A 15,151-nucleotide genomic window follows, 5' to 3' on the forward strand; every position below is an offset into this window, starting at 1 on the left:
AAGGATCACATGAAGCAAATGTGGATTTTATTTTTTTTTTTACACTCATCCAAAGTCATGTGTTTAAAGCAGTGTCTGCTGCTAGATTTTTGCAGCAAGAGGAAAGTAAATGAAAGCCACTCAGTCACTGATGGGCTGGAGACAGAAACAGAGCCACTTTGTCTTCAATAATCTCAGCGCAATATGCCTCGCATCTCATCTCCCGACAGCATCATTTCCCTTTATGGCTCACACTCCTAAATGGCTGAATTATGCCACCAAAGATCAATGCAAAATTTCACCACTCCCTAGCGTCTCAAGACAAGTTGGCTTTCCAGCCCTTAATCTTAAAATTATAGGCCTTTGGAGCCTGTCTGGCATATAAGACCTATGAGCACAGCATTAGAAGTAAATCTCTCTTTGCCCACTAGATGTATAAGGATGTTATGATTTAAGAATATAAAATGACATAAATCTTGACTTGGTCTACATAGAATTTCAGCCACGTTTATCTTAGGCCAATCAGACAACAGCAATATTTCCATTCACCTACAGGCAACCATGAAGGGAAATTCTCAGATCACACTGAACCTCTGCCGCCATCTGCTGGTTAAACAAAAAACTCCATCCACTCCAGAAGAATATATTTCTTTAATACATTTCTCAATTCACCAGTCACATTACAGCCGACATGATTACTTTTTATATTATCAAAATCACTGAAAAAAAAAATGCAGTATCATAAATATATGACAGTCTCATATATATATTTTTTGTACATATTCATTTCAAAGGTCCCTTAGTTTAAAAATAAGTGTACAACCCACCTAAAAATCTGATAGAAATCGGCTAAATTCAGCGCTGTTTTTTGTCCTGTAAGAAGTATTTGAAACAGAATGGCTTCTGTCTTTAAAGGGAAGCAACTATAAAGTAATGATTGCCTTGATCTCATTTTATTGCTAGAAAGATATCCTGATTCATCAAACAACCATTGAAGATCTTAACATATGTTCAATTAAATAAGATTTAAAAAGGCCCTATTAGCAAAAGCAGAAGCATAGCACACGGACATTTTACAGACAAAAAAAAAAAAAAACAACAACAAAAAAACCAAACTGATTATTTCAAAGGTACAAATGTGAAAATGTGGAGTGTGGCTTACAAGCTGACGGTGTGAATCTGAATTACAGTCAAAGACAAACAGTTCAGGTCAGGAAACAAGTGAAAAGATCAACAGGAAGACTTTAAAAGCATCTTGTGCTTTTTCTGCTTTTTAAACACCTCCCTCCCTGATTTGTTCACCATCTCGCCTCTATTTACACGTCAATCCATCCCATTAATGTTCGTCTTTATATCGGTCTCACTGCCAGTCTTCATCGTCGTCATCCTCCCCTTCTGACGAGTCCTCTTGGCTGCTGGCCTCAGCCTGCTCTGACGCTCCATTCCCATTACCTCCCCGCTGGGTCTCTGCAGCAGACGCCGCCGCTGCCGCCGCCGCTGCCGCCGCCGCTGCCGCCGCCGCTGCTGCTGCCACCGCCGCCTTCCTGGCTTGAGCTGCTGCCTGCTCCTCCTCCTCCTTCTGACGCAGCGCTGCAGCCTTTTTCTCCTGCTCGGCATGGCTCTTCATGTGAGCGCTTCGACTCTTCACTTTATAAAACACTCTGTAGGGGAGGAAAACGGTGCAGCGTTATGCTTGACAGCAGCTGTTTGGAATAAAGCGGCGCTATTGAGAAAAAAAAAAAAAAAAAAAAATCACGGAATTCACGGAAACTTCTAAACACACTTTGCCCCACAGAGATCAGCACACTGAGATAAACCAAAAATCACCAGCATTATTTGGACTCTTATAATGAATGAGCAAACATTCATAACACAATGCTAACAGGTCAGGAATTAACGCCAATCTCTGCGATGGCTTTTGTCGTACCTGTTGCATTTCTTGCAAGGAAAAATCTGCTCAGGTTCCTGCGAGGGCTTCAGTGGCACCCGGGGCTTCTTTGCAGCAGGCTCGGCCCGAGATCTGGGAAGTGCTGGAGACTGATGAGCCTCTTTATGAACAGGATCTGGCTCTTTGAGCACCAGCACTGTTCCTGCCTGAAGAGGCAGAAACAGAAGACTGAGTTTTAGCACAGTTTGGACCAATGGTTCATAAAATTGTGATTTTTTTTAAAAATAAATAAGTATATTGTTTTTTCCGTTATTTTAAACAAATATATTAACTGATAAGGATGTGTATCAAAGAACTATGAAATGAAACTTACATAGTCATGAACCTGTAGTGACTGAGCGACCCTCGCCTGCTGTTTTCTCTCATTGATCTGGTCTAAAGACATATTCTTCTTGTCATCCTCATCCGCTTCACCTTGAGTCATCTTCGGCTGCTGTGAACTCTGTAAGGAATCCCACCAGGGAAATTAGGCAGACTATGACCCAGAATCTTAAACATTACTTCAAGACAATAAGATCCTAGTTCCTTCATTAAAGGGGACCCGTTATTTATTTATTTTTTACCCTAGTCTTTCTTCTTAATTGTCAAAAAAGGGAACCCCCCCCCCAAAAAAAAAACCAAAACAAAAAAAAACAAACAGTGGTTTTCCTTAATAAAGTCGCAGCTGTTGAGAGTTTTGCAGCCTCCACTCCCTGGTACACTTGACTCAGCTTTCTCAAGATTTACTCAGAATGCTTTCTTAGTTAGATTACCACCCCCCCCCCCCCCCCCCCCCCTAAAAAAAGAAAGCACATTAACAGTGGATACACAAAATGTATTACTCTATTCAAGGAACCCAGATGAGGGGCAGCCAATCAGAAGTAAAGTGGGTATCTTGTTTCAAACTAACAGGCTCTATATACGGGGAAGGATAGGATTAGATTAAAAATTGGATCTAGACATCTTTATATAGAGTAATAATCATATATAAATATGATTATTACTCTACATTTTTAGACCAGCTGATGTGCAACCCTTCTTTTCTCACAACCACCAACTCATCGTTCTTGATTCCAGTGATCTTAACATTTTGCGTGGCCAGAGCACATCCTTATTTTGGTACTTTTGTAAATAACTGCTGTCAACCAGAGAATAGGTCCAGGGGTTGCTTTATTGAGGGTCACACAAATACATGTATCAGAAGTGCTGAAGAAAACCACTGGCTGAAGGGTGTCTGTTTCTTTTTGCTGCCGTGCATTTAAAATAACATAGCAGCAAAAAGACGTGGCACAAAGCATCTTTCTCCATGTGCAGACATCTGTACTCACACACAATGAAACCCCTTTTTAAAAACACTAAAGTTCCATTTGATTAGTTGAAAAAAAATGTTGACAACTTTTAATTAATCCTAAATATATTCAAACAGATAAATATAACATGGAAGACACATTCAACCATGCACAATGAAACGCACATGAGACATTGCAAATACTTCATATACGGTCATGGTAAACAGTACACCAATCAATTCAAAGGTTTTATGTACAAGCACATAATCTAAAGCACACCTGGTGTACTTAAGTAATGCTAGGTAAATACAACCTCAGGTGAGCAACAATACAACATATTACAAAGTGTTATTATTTATTTAACAACAATTTTGCCAAAAATTAAGAAGCAGTGTTTGAAAAGCTGAGTGCATCCCATAATTCAAGAGCTTATTTAACTACCTTTAGAAGCACTAACGTGAAGTAACCGTTTTCTGTGACTTAATCAGTCTCTCACATCATTGTGGAGGAATTTTGTCCCACCCTTCTTTACACCCATATGGAAAAGATATATATAAATCTTATAAAGTTTTTATCTGTCTTGTATGAAACTTGTATGAAAAGCATACAAGAGTGAAAACACATATAAGATCCCTTGAAAAATTATATAATGAAACTTATATGTTTTGTATACTTACTAAAAAAATATATGAAAGTAATGAGAAAGTGGCCACTTTCATGAGTAAATCATGTAAGCCTTATATGATTTATATATGATTTACTCATGAAAGTGGCCACTTTCATGAGTAAATCATATATGTTTTTACTATTTGTTTTCCATATGGGCAGTGTTGCTTCAGTTCACTAAAGTTTGCAGGCATTTGTTTATGCACAGCACTCCAAGCTCCCGCCAAAACATTTCAGTCAGGTTGACGTCTGGTTTTTAATTGGACAATTATAACACCCAGAAATGATGTTGCAGATTTACTGCTGGGTTTGGGGTCATTCTCCTGTTTTATAACTCTAAGCTTAAGCTGTTGGACAAATGGCCTCACATGGTTGATTTTGACTGCAAAACCAAGCCCAAATTCTCACTCCTCCACCAACTTGCCTGACAGTTGGTATCAGGCGCTTGTGCTCTAATGTGTGTTTGTATGAGAGGAGTTTCAGCAGATGTGGTGCTGTTAATTATGGCCATGAGGCTGTTGAAGAGGCCTTGGTTTCAAGCCACACTGAAGTCATTTATTGCACGTCTTCCCCCTGCTCTCTTACCCAGCTTTCCCGATTCCTCTCCACTGCCCTATCTCAATAAAGGTTAACAAAATCAATCGAATGCATTTGATTAGCAGCACCTGGCTGCCACGTAGCATCTTGAGGCTGTAATTTTTCACACAGTGCTTCTGCATTTTGGTTTAACTTTTGTTAAATAACAACACGGTGCAATAGAGAACCTCAGATAAACAATAAACTAAGGACCAGATTACTTGACCTTAGAATTCAGGAGGTGCTTTTTATCACCATGACTGCATATTGACTCTTTAAAATAACTGTCAGATTTAACCGCGCTTACCTTGACGTCCACGACTGCCTCTGCGTGTTTTTCCACAGGTGAATCAGGAGGGCCGAACATTAAAATCCCATTGCGACCAACCTTCACCTGCTTCTTGTATGTGTAGTAGAACTCCACACACTGAGCCACGGTCTTAGTCCGCACCTTTAAAACAGTCAGAGAAGCGTGCACATGTAAAGCTTTATTGAATAAGAAGAATACGTAAAATAATCCTTGAGAGGTCACTCTGTCTCAGCTTATTTTACCGCTTTTTTTTTTTTTAAACCCACATTTCCTATAAAAGTAGTCGTTTCCTGTCGCAAAGAGGATGTGAATTTTTCAGTCTGAATGACTTTTTGAACCTTTTTAAAGATGCGGCTCGTGTTTGTGTTGAGAGGTGAGCGTCCTCTTCCTGTTTACTCATTTTCCATTACATCTAAATCTGGCATCATGCAGCAAAGACCAAACGTCTTAACTATTATTGTCTTGTTTGATTAAAGCAATTACATGAATGCCTCGAGGAGTGCACAAAGGATTTATTGACGCTACACAGAGTGCATTTAATCGTATGCAACCGTTTGTTTGGTGGCTTTCTTTTTTTTCCCCCCCACTGATTCACAGTTGTTCTTGCTGCAGGGTCAAATTAATGAGCATACCAGTTTCTGCACCAGAAAGAAGTCCTTCCTGTAGGCAGAGATCCCCTTATTGAAAAACCGCTTCTCCTCTGCTGTCCAGCTGTCAGAGCCTGAGGGGAAAACAAATGCAGTAAAAATAGGTAAGTGAGCAAGAGCATAAATTACAGAGAAAGGCAAAGAGAAAGCATGTGACAGCTGATTGAAGCAATTAGCATAAAAAGCTTCTTTTTGTTGTTGTTACCTGAGTAGTGATAACCTATCAATTGATGACCTTTGGGGAAAATTGGATCCTGATGCATCAAACGTCCCAGTGTTTCCTTAAAAGTTGGCATCACCGTGAGCAAAAGCATGTTCCTCATTTGAAAGCTATGAAACACTTACAAGTAGAAGTGTAAATAATGTAATATCTGTACGTCACTTTACTCACAAGGAAATCTCCTTCACATTCATGAAAACAGTGTAAAGCCAGCTCCTGATTGGTTCCTCCTCCTCTCAAAACGCTTGAACATGCCATGTTCATCAAATCCTCCACTACAAAGAGAATGTGAGGAGTGTCGATGGTGACAAAAAGCTGAAAGTATGAATAAAAAGCGAGGTCGGTAGGTCACGTGTTATGATGGACACTTACTGGTCTCTTTGTCACCATGTTTGAAGGCGGCGTCATCAATAGGAACCCAAACCAAGTCCGCTTTGTGCTGGTCGGACTGGGAAGAAGCTTCATCTTGCAAATCAGGAATTTCTGCCTGGTACTTTTGCCCAATGTTGATCCGTCTGAATGCCAACACAGAGGGCTGAGTTATGAAGCCGTCAGTTAGAAACAATAGTAGGTTGTTTGGATGTTTAAGTGCTACTCACGGTTCGAGGCTCACAGGTGTAGCCTCGGCATTCAAGGTGAAGCTAGGCGGTGTAACATCTGAACTCGCTGGAAGAGGCGAATGAAAAAGCTCGTTAAGCTTGTTAAGTAATTTATTCAAATAAGTAACTCACATATATCACTGCAAAAGAACTGAAGCAAACGAGACTCACTGGAACGCAGAAGGCTCCGAGCTGCAGACTTGGGCGTAGGCGGGGGCGGCAGGATTTGGTTGGTTACAGCTATGTTAGTGAGGAAGGTGGAGAAGTAGAGTCCGGAGCCCTCCCGCACAGGAGACAGAATGGGTGGTGGTGTGTATGGGGGAAAGGTAAGTGGGTTGTCCATCAGGCGCACTGGAGAACGGAGGTTGCTCTGAAAGGAAGTGATGCTGGAGTAGACGGATGGTGCGATGAAGGTGGATGGTTTGGGGGGAGGGATGATGAGAGGTTCGGGACGTGGCCTGCGCTTCAGTTTAGCTTTTCCGTCCTCATCAAGTCCTGTATCGCTTTCCTCATCCTGGATGAAAGAAGCAGAGTTAACACAAACCTATATTTTTTATAACAATCATAAGCAGGTTTCACGCCTGACTGATCAAATTCAAGGAATAAATTCTCCCTGCTATCCTCCACCTTCCTCCTGTATTAAACTTCATTGCTCCTGGATCAGACACAACCGGCCATTAAGCTGACTGAACATTCTCACGTGGTTTATTGTGACGCAATCTAAGTTTCTCTGTGAGAAGGGAAAAGCCACACACAGACGACAATACCTCATCAGCTGGGGTGTAAATGAGCTTCACACAACAAGTCAGGTTAGAAAGGCGTTTTTAAAGTTCATCGATTTATTATTAAATCTCAGGTCCAGATCGTTAACTGTATTAAAACATCCTTTTGGACTAAACCGTTTCTGATATTCAAATTATGCTAGTGTTTTGAGACTTATGTGATAAAGGTTTGTACCTCTATGTCCAACATTTGAGGACCTTGTTGGAAATTAAAGGAATAGTCCCACACAGAAAAATTGAACATTTTCTCAGGCCTGTAGTGCCATTTCTCTGTTGGTGTCAAACGCCCAGCTTTGGAGGCATCGCCTGTGCATTCAGCTGGGACTTGCCTTAATTTTATGACTTTGCAAAAAATAAATAAAACTCAGCTGCAACTCCAGAAATCCCAGCGCCCAGTTTCTCCAGTAAACAGAGAAACAGAATCAGAGCTGGCACAAGCTAAAATCCCCTAGGAAGAAGTACTAGGACCACATTAAGGAAAAGTATATTCTTGTTCATTTCATTTTAAATTTGGAGATTAAATTTGTCGTTTGAAGTCAAACAACTCCCACGGCTGCTATACTCTCTACAAAATGCTGGGTATAGATGAGTAATTGAAATGCCAACTTTAATCTCCGCATTTTGACTGTTTTCTCAAAATGAACAATGACATTTATGTTGTTGCTCTAATACTCCTACTTAATACTATCATTAATGTTTACTTCTCATCCCACTGTCACAACCACGAGCTTCTCCTCAGCATGATCGCTGGCTTCCTCCCACAGTCCAAAGACATGCATGCTAGCTTAATTTGCGATGTGTGAATGATCACCCATTTTTTTTGTACAAGCCCTGTGACAGATTCATGACCTGTCTGGGTTATGTGGTTATGAAAATGTATGAATAAAGACTTTGACTTTGACTTTGCAAATGTATTTTTGGCACGTTTAGCACTAAACGGGTCATGGTGTCGCTTTACAGTAAGAATAAGCAGACCTCTCTACACCAAACCTACTCGACCAGATAAAAATATCTAAGCTCGATTCGGGGTTTGTCTTCTCCCTACATTGATTTTTTTTGCATTACACACATAAAATAGATTTAATCATCTGGCCCAGTGATGAATGCACTTCCTGAATCTGACTTCACTGTGAACATACAGTCTGTAATGATGTTCATGTGGTTCAGGATTTTGGAATTAATGAGTCACATCATCTAATTCAGTCCATAAATTGTGGGTTGGTCCAAGTTTCAGTTGCACATCTCTGTTACTCCTCAGCAGATGTCTGAAAGACTCAAAGTCTCAATGTTTAACCACTGCGAGGTCTGAGGCGACCTATGAGAAGTTGAACTTTGAGGTTGTTTGTGTAACTGGGTGGGATGACATTGTCTTTGCTAACAATACTGCTCGAACTTGCATTTTAAAGGGGGGTATCAAGGTAGTTATGCAATGTGGTCTAAGCCTGAATAAACATCTACAAACACGACGTCTGTAAATGTTTCATCGTGGTATGCAAAAAAAGAAAAAAGTCCCTTTAAAGTGACTGAAAGGAAAACAATTAAAATCTCTCATCCTCGGGGAACTAACCTGAGCAAAACTCTCAGTCATGGTGCTTCTCAGCGATCGCCGGCGAGCCACAATGACAGAAGGTTTGCGATCGGATGGTGCAGCAGGCCGCTCGCCCTGACCAGGCCGCCCCTGAGCCCAGCCACCCTGAGGATCTGTTTGACCTCTGTGCACTGGCACGGATACTGGGATGACCAGGGGCACCATTGCGGCTTGCCTGCTTGAAGCACCGTCTTCCTGTTGAGGCACAATAAGGAAAGAGGCAGGAAGATTAGAAAAGGCAGAAGAGAGTTGAGGAAGTAGCAGGAAAATAAAGGAAAAGGGATTGAGATATAAAAAGAGGAAGAAGTCCAAGTGGTTATATGAGCTTTTTTTGCATTCAGCTTCAATTTTTTTTTAAAAAAAAGAATCAGAATTACTGTTTCTGAACAGAAATATCTATTCTTTCTTTGTTTTTTGTAACATTTGAATCACTAAAAAGTCCCAAAGATACAACAGACATACATTTCTTACATTCACCAGCCACTTTATTAGGTACAGCTGCTTTAACTGCTCATCAGTACAAATATCCAATCAGTTAATCACATGGCAGCAACCCGGTGCATTTAGGCAAATAGTCACAGTTAAGATTATCCGCTGAAGTGCAAATCAACCACTTGGAAGAAATGCGATTTAAGTGACTTTAAATGTGGCATTGTTGGTGCCAGATGAGCTTGTCTGAGTATTTCAGAAACTGCTGATCTACTGGGATTTTCCCCACACAAGCATCGCTAGGGTTTACAGAGAATGATCAGAAAAAGAGAAAATATCCTGCGAGCAGCAGTTCTCTGGGAAAATTGCCTCGTTGATGCCAAAGATCAGAGGAGAATGCCCAGACTACTTTGAGCTGTTAAATAGGCAACAGTATCTTCAATAATAACAATCAAGGTACGCAGAAGAGCATCTCTTAACTCACAACATGAGCTACAGCAGCAGAAGACCACACTGGGTGCCACTCCTGGCAGGTAAGACAGGAAACGGAGGCAACAACTAACAACAACTAACAACTAACAACTAACAGGCTCAACAGTTGCACAACAGATGAAAAATGTTACCCGGTCTGATGAGTCTCAGTTTCTGCACCGACATCCAGGTGGTAGGTCAGAATTTAGTGTAACAGGATAGCGCACCACATCACTGAGCTCATCATCTCAAACTGTTCTTGAACATCCCAGTGAGCTCAAATGGCCTTCGCAGCCACCAGATCTCAATCTGGCTGAGCACTTTTGGGATGTGGCAGAACGGGAGATTCATGCAATGGACGTGCAGCTGATAAATCTGCAGTGTTATGTCATGACATCAATATGCATCAAAATCTCTGAGGAATGTTTCCAGCACCTTGCTTTAGTTATGCATACACTAGCAGATCTAGTTGTACCTAATAAAGTGTCCAGTGAACATAGAAAGCACAAAAAAAAATGCAAATAAAGTTCAAAAATAGATTATTTGAATAAAAAGTAGCAATGACAACAACAACGTGATACTATCGCATCAATCTGGACAAATTTCTCTGAGACAACTCATTTAATCAATGCCACAGAGGATTAAAGAATAGAGGGAAACATGTACCCAATAAAGTGGCGGATGAGTTTACTTTTAAGATTTAAAAGCACCTAAATGATAAAGAAGTAACTTATTTTCCTCAAAGTTAATTCCTCAACCAATAAATGCATATCAGCTTGAAACGCCATAATCAAGAGATCTTATTAACAATGAAAATTTAAAATAAACACCACAGAGCAGAAAAACTAAAGTCTCTTTCAAAACATGTGCATTACACCTGTAAAAAAAAAAAAATAGAAATATATAAAATTTCATCATAGGGCTTTACAAGCACATACTTTGGCAGGCTTTCGGAGACGTCCACATGCCTGCGTGGTATTTCTGCTCATTCTAACTCAAAGAAAAACTAGCAAAATGAGTAATCCTGGCTTCTAGTGGTGGGGGTTAAAGCATGAATCAGTTTTGTGATTTATAATTAGTAAAAGTTAAGAACAAAAGTAAAGACACTCGAGTCTCGTCTCCTGACCTAGAAAACAAAGTGCAGTTTAACTAACCACAACGAAACAGCTCTGGGTTGTGAATTGCCACCTTAAACCTGTTTGGCGTGTAGTGGGGAGAAAAGGAGTGTAGCTATACAGGTTGACAGTGCTGCCCCTCCCTAGCTCTGCTGAATGACTGGGAAAAGGCCTGAGGAATGTGGAGGTGTGCAGACATGCAGCTGCTCCAACGTGCGCGCGGTGCAAGAAAGCCTTTGACAAGCTTCGTAACCCCCTGAGGGAAGAGGACTACCTGTCCGTTTGCTTGCGTTAAAATGGACTCAAACTGATTTTTACTCTTTTTTTTTTTTTTTGCATAAACACAACAACAACAACAACAACAACAACAACAACAACAAAATAAAAACTGCTAAAGAAACCTCAAAGAAGCAAGCCCCAGTGGGTGTGCCATGCTTAAAGTAAATATTATATATCCTGAATAAAATGACAGAGCGTATCATCTTTCATACAGCAGTAAAATGAGGAGAGCAGATCAAAAAGGCAAATCTTCAGTGAACGGCAGACATTCAGGTTTCACCAGATACGTTGTCTGCAGTATCGATGTGCAACTTGTTAAAACAGCCCGCAATGGCTGAGGCTCAACAGCTGCACGAGTCGAGTAAACAAGCCCAAGAAAAGGATTTTGTAAACCATAGGGAAGTTCTGCATAGAAACAGAGTCCTTCCTCTTTGTACAGCTGCTTGCCAACTTTGCCAGATAAGAAAATCTGCTCTCACTTGCACAAATGAGCTGCCTGCCCCGTTCCCACTCAAGCAACCTGAGCCTAAAGAGAGTATTTTATTTCTTTTTTAAAATCATATTACTCTCATAAATGATTGATATGTTCCCTACAGCAGCAGTGTAATGAGCCATTTCTCTTTTACCTTTACAATTTTTGCAGGCAGGGACTCCATCTCTGACGCCTTCTGTGCCAGGGTTTCCAAGTTGATCTCCTTGGATGCTCTCCTTCTCCTACGGATGACCCCTCCTGTTGTCACTTGGCTTTCCCCTGCTTTTGCAGCCTGCGCACCCGCTACTCCGTTTTGGGGCGGTGGAGGCTCTTTGGCTTGAGACCAGATGTTTGTGGAAGGGGGATCCAGTGGCGACTGCCCCTCCCTGGAAAGGCGACGCGAGCGCCGAGGAGCAGCCGCGTTTGCGGGCTCTGTGGGATTTGCGCCGGCCTTTTTGGGGCATTGATCAGGAACGGCTGACGCGTCACAGCTTTGAGCCTCCGCTTCCTGCCGCGGCTCCGTCGACTGAACATCTTCTTTGGACCCAGTTTCAGATGGAGGCGGCTCGGCAGGCTGATAAGCGACGAAGTTTTGGGTCTGCTGCTGTTTTGGTTGCACCTGTGGCTGTGTCGTGTCTCGCTGTGGCACATTTTGCTGCTGTAGCTGCTGCTGTTGTTGCATTTGCTGCATTTGTTGCTGTCTCTCCTGGAGCTGCTGCTGCTGCTGCTGATACTGTTGCTGCATTTGTTGCTGCAGCTGTTGGATTTGATGCTGCTGGATTTGGTGCTGTTGTTGCTGCAAATGTTGCTGTTGTTGCTGCTGCTGCTGCAGCTGAATCTGATGCTGTTGATGCAACTGTTGTTGTTGCTGCTGCTGCTGCTGCTGATGGTGATGATGAATTTGTTGCTGCTGCTGTTGTTGTTGTTGTTGCTGCTGCTGCTGCATCTGGTGTAGAAGCTGCTGCTGAGTTTTGGGCTGCTCGCTGTAGGGCAGGTTCGGAATTGCCTTGTTTGCCGGAAAAACTGAGTAATACCCAGATGAGAACTGTTGTTTGCTGGGTCTAAATGTTGCCTGGAAGGGCTGCAGCATGGACCCCTGCAAACCATGAGGTGGCACATGTGACTGGCCTTGGAGCTCCACGCCTTTGTGGCCGTGTTGATAGGCTTGCAGCTGAGCCTGGTGCATTGCCGCTGCTGCAGCATGCTGTTCCCACTCGATCCCCCTGCCTTGAGCTGGAGCCTGTGTGGCATCTCTATAAACCTCCACAGGTCCGGACAGCTGATTTTCCCCTCCCATCGGCAGAGCTACACCTTCGTGGACTCCCTTGTGGAATGGCATCTGATTCCTGACGTTCATGTAGGGGCCAAAATTCTGCCCCCAGGCCGACACAGGAACTTCCTGGGACCAGCCAGGGGCCTGTAAGGAGTCCTGGTGCATCCATTTTACTGGAGCACCCTGTTGATAGTGCGGTAAACTCTGGGACCCTTTCTCTTGATTATAAACACCAGAGCTGCTGGCAGAGTCACTGTGGCTTGACTCTAAAGCTGGCGGTCCCATACCATAATAAACCTCCCCTGGGTGCTGCACAGCCTCTTTCATGGCTGCAGCACGGTGCTTACCACTCTTGTCAGTATTTACTTGAGCAGGAAGACTCATGGTAATAGAGCTTTCAGTCCCGATCTGTGAGCGTGCAAAAGCAAGTTGGTGCCTCTGTAGTGCGCTTTCACTGCTTGTGGTGAAGAAATTCTTTAACTGTGTATACAGAGGTATCTGGGAGGAAATATAAATCCCAAAGGAAAGCACAGGGTGGAGAACACGCAGTCCTCCTTCAAGAATCAAATCTGAGGCTCGCTGTCCATCCTCTTTAGGGGTGCAAGACCTTACGATAGAAAGAAGAAGTCAGACACTTTTGTTTTCTTAGAAGACACAAAGTTTTCACTCGACTCTCAGACGTCTTTGGCAATGAGGAAATTGAGGCCTACACCAGCAGATAGCCCCGTTAGAGTAAAGTGAAAATATACAGGATTGCACGCAGATTGAGCAGAGAGAAAGAGTGCGCGCAGAGAGGGCATTACAAGTTTCGAAGGGACAGACAGACCTCAACACGGAGGCACTTACAGTGTAGCTGCCATGTAGCACAACAAGAAATACAGGAAACGAAGGGGCTCGTGCAATCACCCGAGCGATAGCCAGTGATGTTTGTGTGAGAGGAGAGAAAAAAAGAGCAATAAGGAAGCGTCTGAGGAGCGCAGAGCTCTTAGGCAATCCAGCAGATTAAAAAGCATTACTTACACACCGTTATCAATGGTGTAAAGAGTCGCCCGTGTCCAACTCCACGGAGTCACTTTGGTTTCGATCAACTGCGCGCAGCTCCATGAAGGGATCGTGCGCAGCAAATGTCATAACTCTTGACAACTTTCCCTCGAGTTTCACAGCGCGCAATATGGCGAGCAGGCGAGCGAGCAGCCCCGCGGAAATACGCTCCAAAGTCCGGCCTGGGCCCGGGGCAGGCTCAGTAACGCCGTAGTTACAATGTTGCACACTGTATCCGCAAAACCGTGCACTTCCAGGAAAACATGTCCACAACTTTCCCCCCCCTCCACCTCCTCCTCTCCTGCACGCAACGTAAGTAAACCCACACGCGAGACGCTGAACGTGCAGCGGCCCGCTCGGGCACTTCCTCAGATCAGTGCGCTTTCGCTGAGAGGAAAGCTCCGAGTGTTTAAAGCCGCCGTTTCGGTTTGTCCGAGGTGCGCGGAAAAAGAGAGAAAGGCTGCGAAACTGCGCAAAACACGCAGAAAGTTGTGCACCTCCAAACGCACCGCCTCACCCCAAAACAGCTCAAGTCACATCCTGTTATCCAATCCGATTGTTTGGCCACTCCCATCGCCGTATCCGTGTGCGTTTGTTTCTCAGTGGCGGCTTCCCCGGAAATCGGAGGCTCGTCACACGGACGCAGTTTGTTGTTGGTTAAAATCAGGCCTCCAACCGGGTTTACGTTTGGATAATTCATCTGGTTCAACAAACCCCAGCTCTTCTATTAGATTTTATTCATCGTTTTATTCATTAAAGCGGGCTTATTACACGTTATTTAAAGCCCAGCTACTCACTTTTATTGTTTCATCCATGTTTATGTTTTTAACAAGAAACCTATTTTAAGCGGCCTCTCTGTTTCCTGCCAGAGACGAATACATTTCCCGTCATCTGCATCTGTCCACAGTGTTATTTACGAGCAGGCACCACACTGATTACCTGGGGTGCATGCACAAACCATTTTGTGCCTCATTTTTCACATGCAGAAGACCCACCTACACCCACCAGCCACTTTGGTGGTACACCTGCTCAGCTACATTTCGGCACGCAAACATTGTCAACATGACCTACTGAATTTAAACAGCGCATCAGAATGGTGGAAGAAAAGTCAATGACAAATAGTTTTCATCTTCTCTATTTAAATGGGTTGTTTAATGGACTGTACTTAATATTATTGTTCACCCAGTCACGTGCACATTTATGCAAGGTCTTTTTTCCCTCTAAGCCTTAAGTTCTTCCTCACATTCCCACAGACTCACTCATATTACAAGGGATGCATCGGGAGAGTTCAGTCTCTTGCCCAAGGATACTTAGACATACAGACTGGGTAAGCCAGGGATTGAACTACCAAACTTCTAGCGAGTATATGAAATGACTTCTCATTTAAAGGAAATATGGGGCTTCAGATAAACCACTAATAACAATAAGGATAACCTTATATCAAGATTTTAATATTTATTTATTTATTTATTTATTTATTTATTGTGG

The 15,151-nt window shown here is 42.8% G+C and overlaps 1 protein-coding gene across 3 annotated transcripts; it reads right to left on the reverse strand.

The window, feature by feature from the left end:
• Positions 1–611: 611 nt before the first annotated feature.
• mideasa (mitotic deacetylase associated SANT domain protein a) lies at positions 612–14,223 on the reverse strand. Of its 3 annotated transcripts, none has more exons than XM_085133847.1 (13): positions 13,647–14,223; positions 11,504–13,229; positions 8,563–8,778; positions 6,385–6,727; positions 6,214–6,280; positions 5,987–6,129; positions 5,786–5,889; positions 5,600–5,675; positions 5,380–5,468; positions 4,745–4,888; positions 2,241–2,369; positions 1,907–2,073; positions 612–1,640 (listed from the first exon to the last, which is right to left on the reverse strand). In XM_085133847.1, the coding sequence occupies exons 2-13, from the start codon at positions 13,004–13,006 to the stop codon at positions 1,340–1,342; spliced, it is 3,282 nt and encodes a 1,093-aa protein (XP_084989973.1). In that variant the 5' UTR covers positions 13,007–13,229; positions 13,647–14,223; the 3' UTR covers positions 612–1,339. The 3 variants fall into 3 exon arrangements, with proteins under 3 accessions (XP_084989973.1, XP_084989974.1, XP_084989970.1); XM_085133848.1 differs by having other exon boundaries at positions 13,643–14,223; XM_085133844.1 differs by having other exon boundaries at positions 11,504–14,223.
• Between the last annotated feature and the right edge of the window lie 928 nt (positions 14,224–15,151).

Source organism: Neolamprologus multifasciatus, chromosome 15, assembly GCF_963576455.1.
Source record: "Neolamprologus multifasciatus chromosome 15, fNeoMul1.2, whole genome shotgun sequence".
NCBI classification, from domain to species: domain Eukaryota; kingdom Metazoa; phylum Chordata; class Actinopteri; order Cichliformes; family Cichlidae; genus Neolamprologus; species Neolamprologus multifasciatus.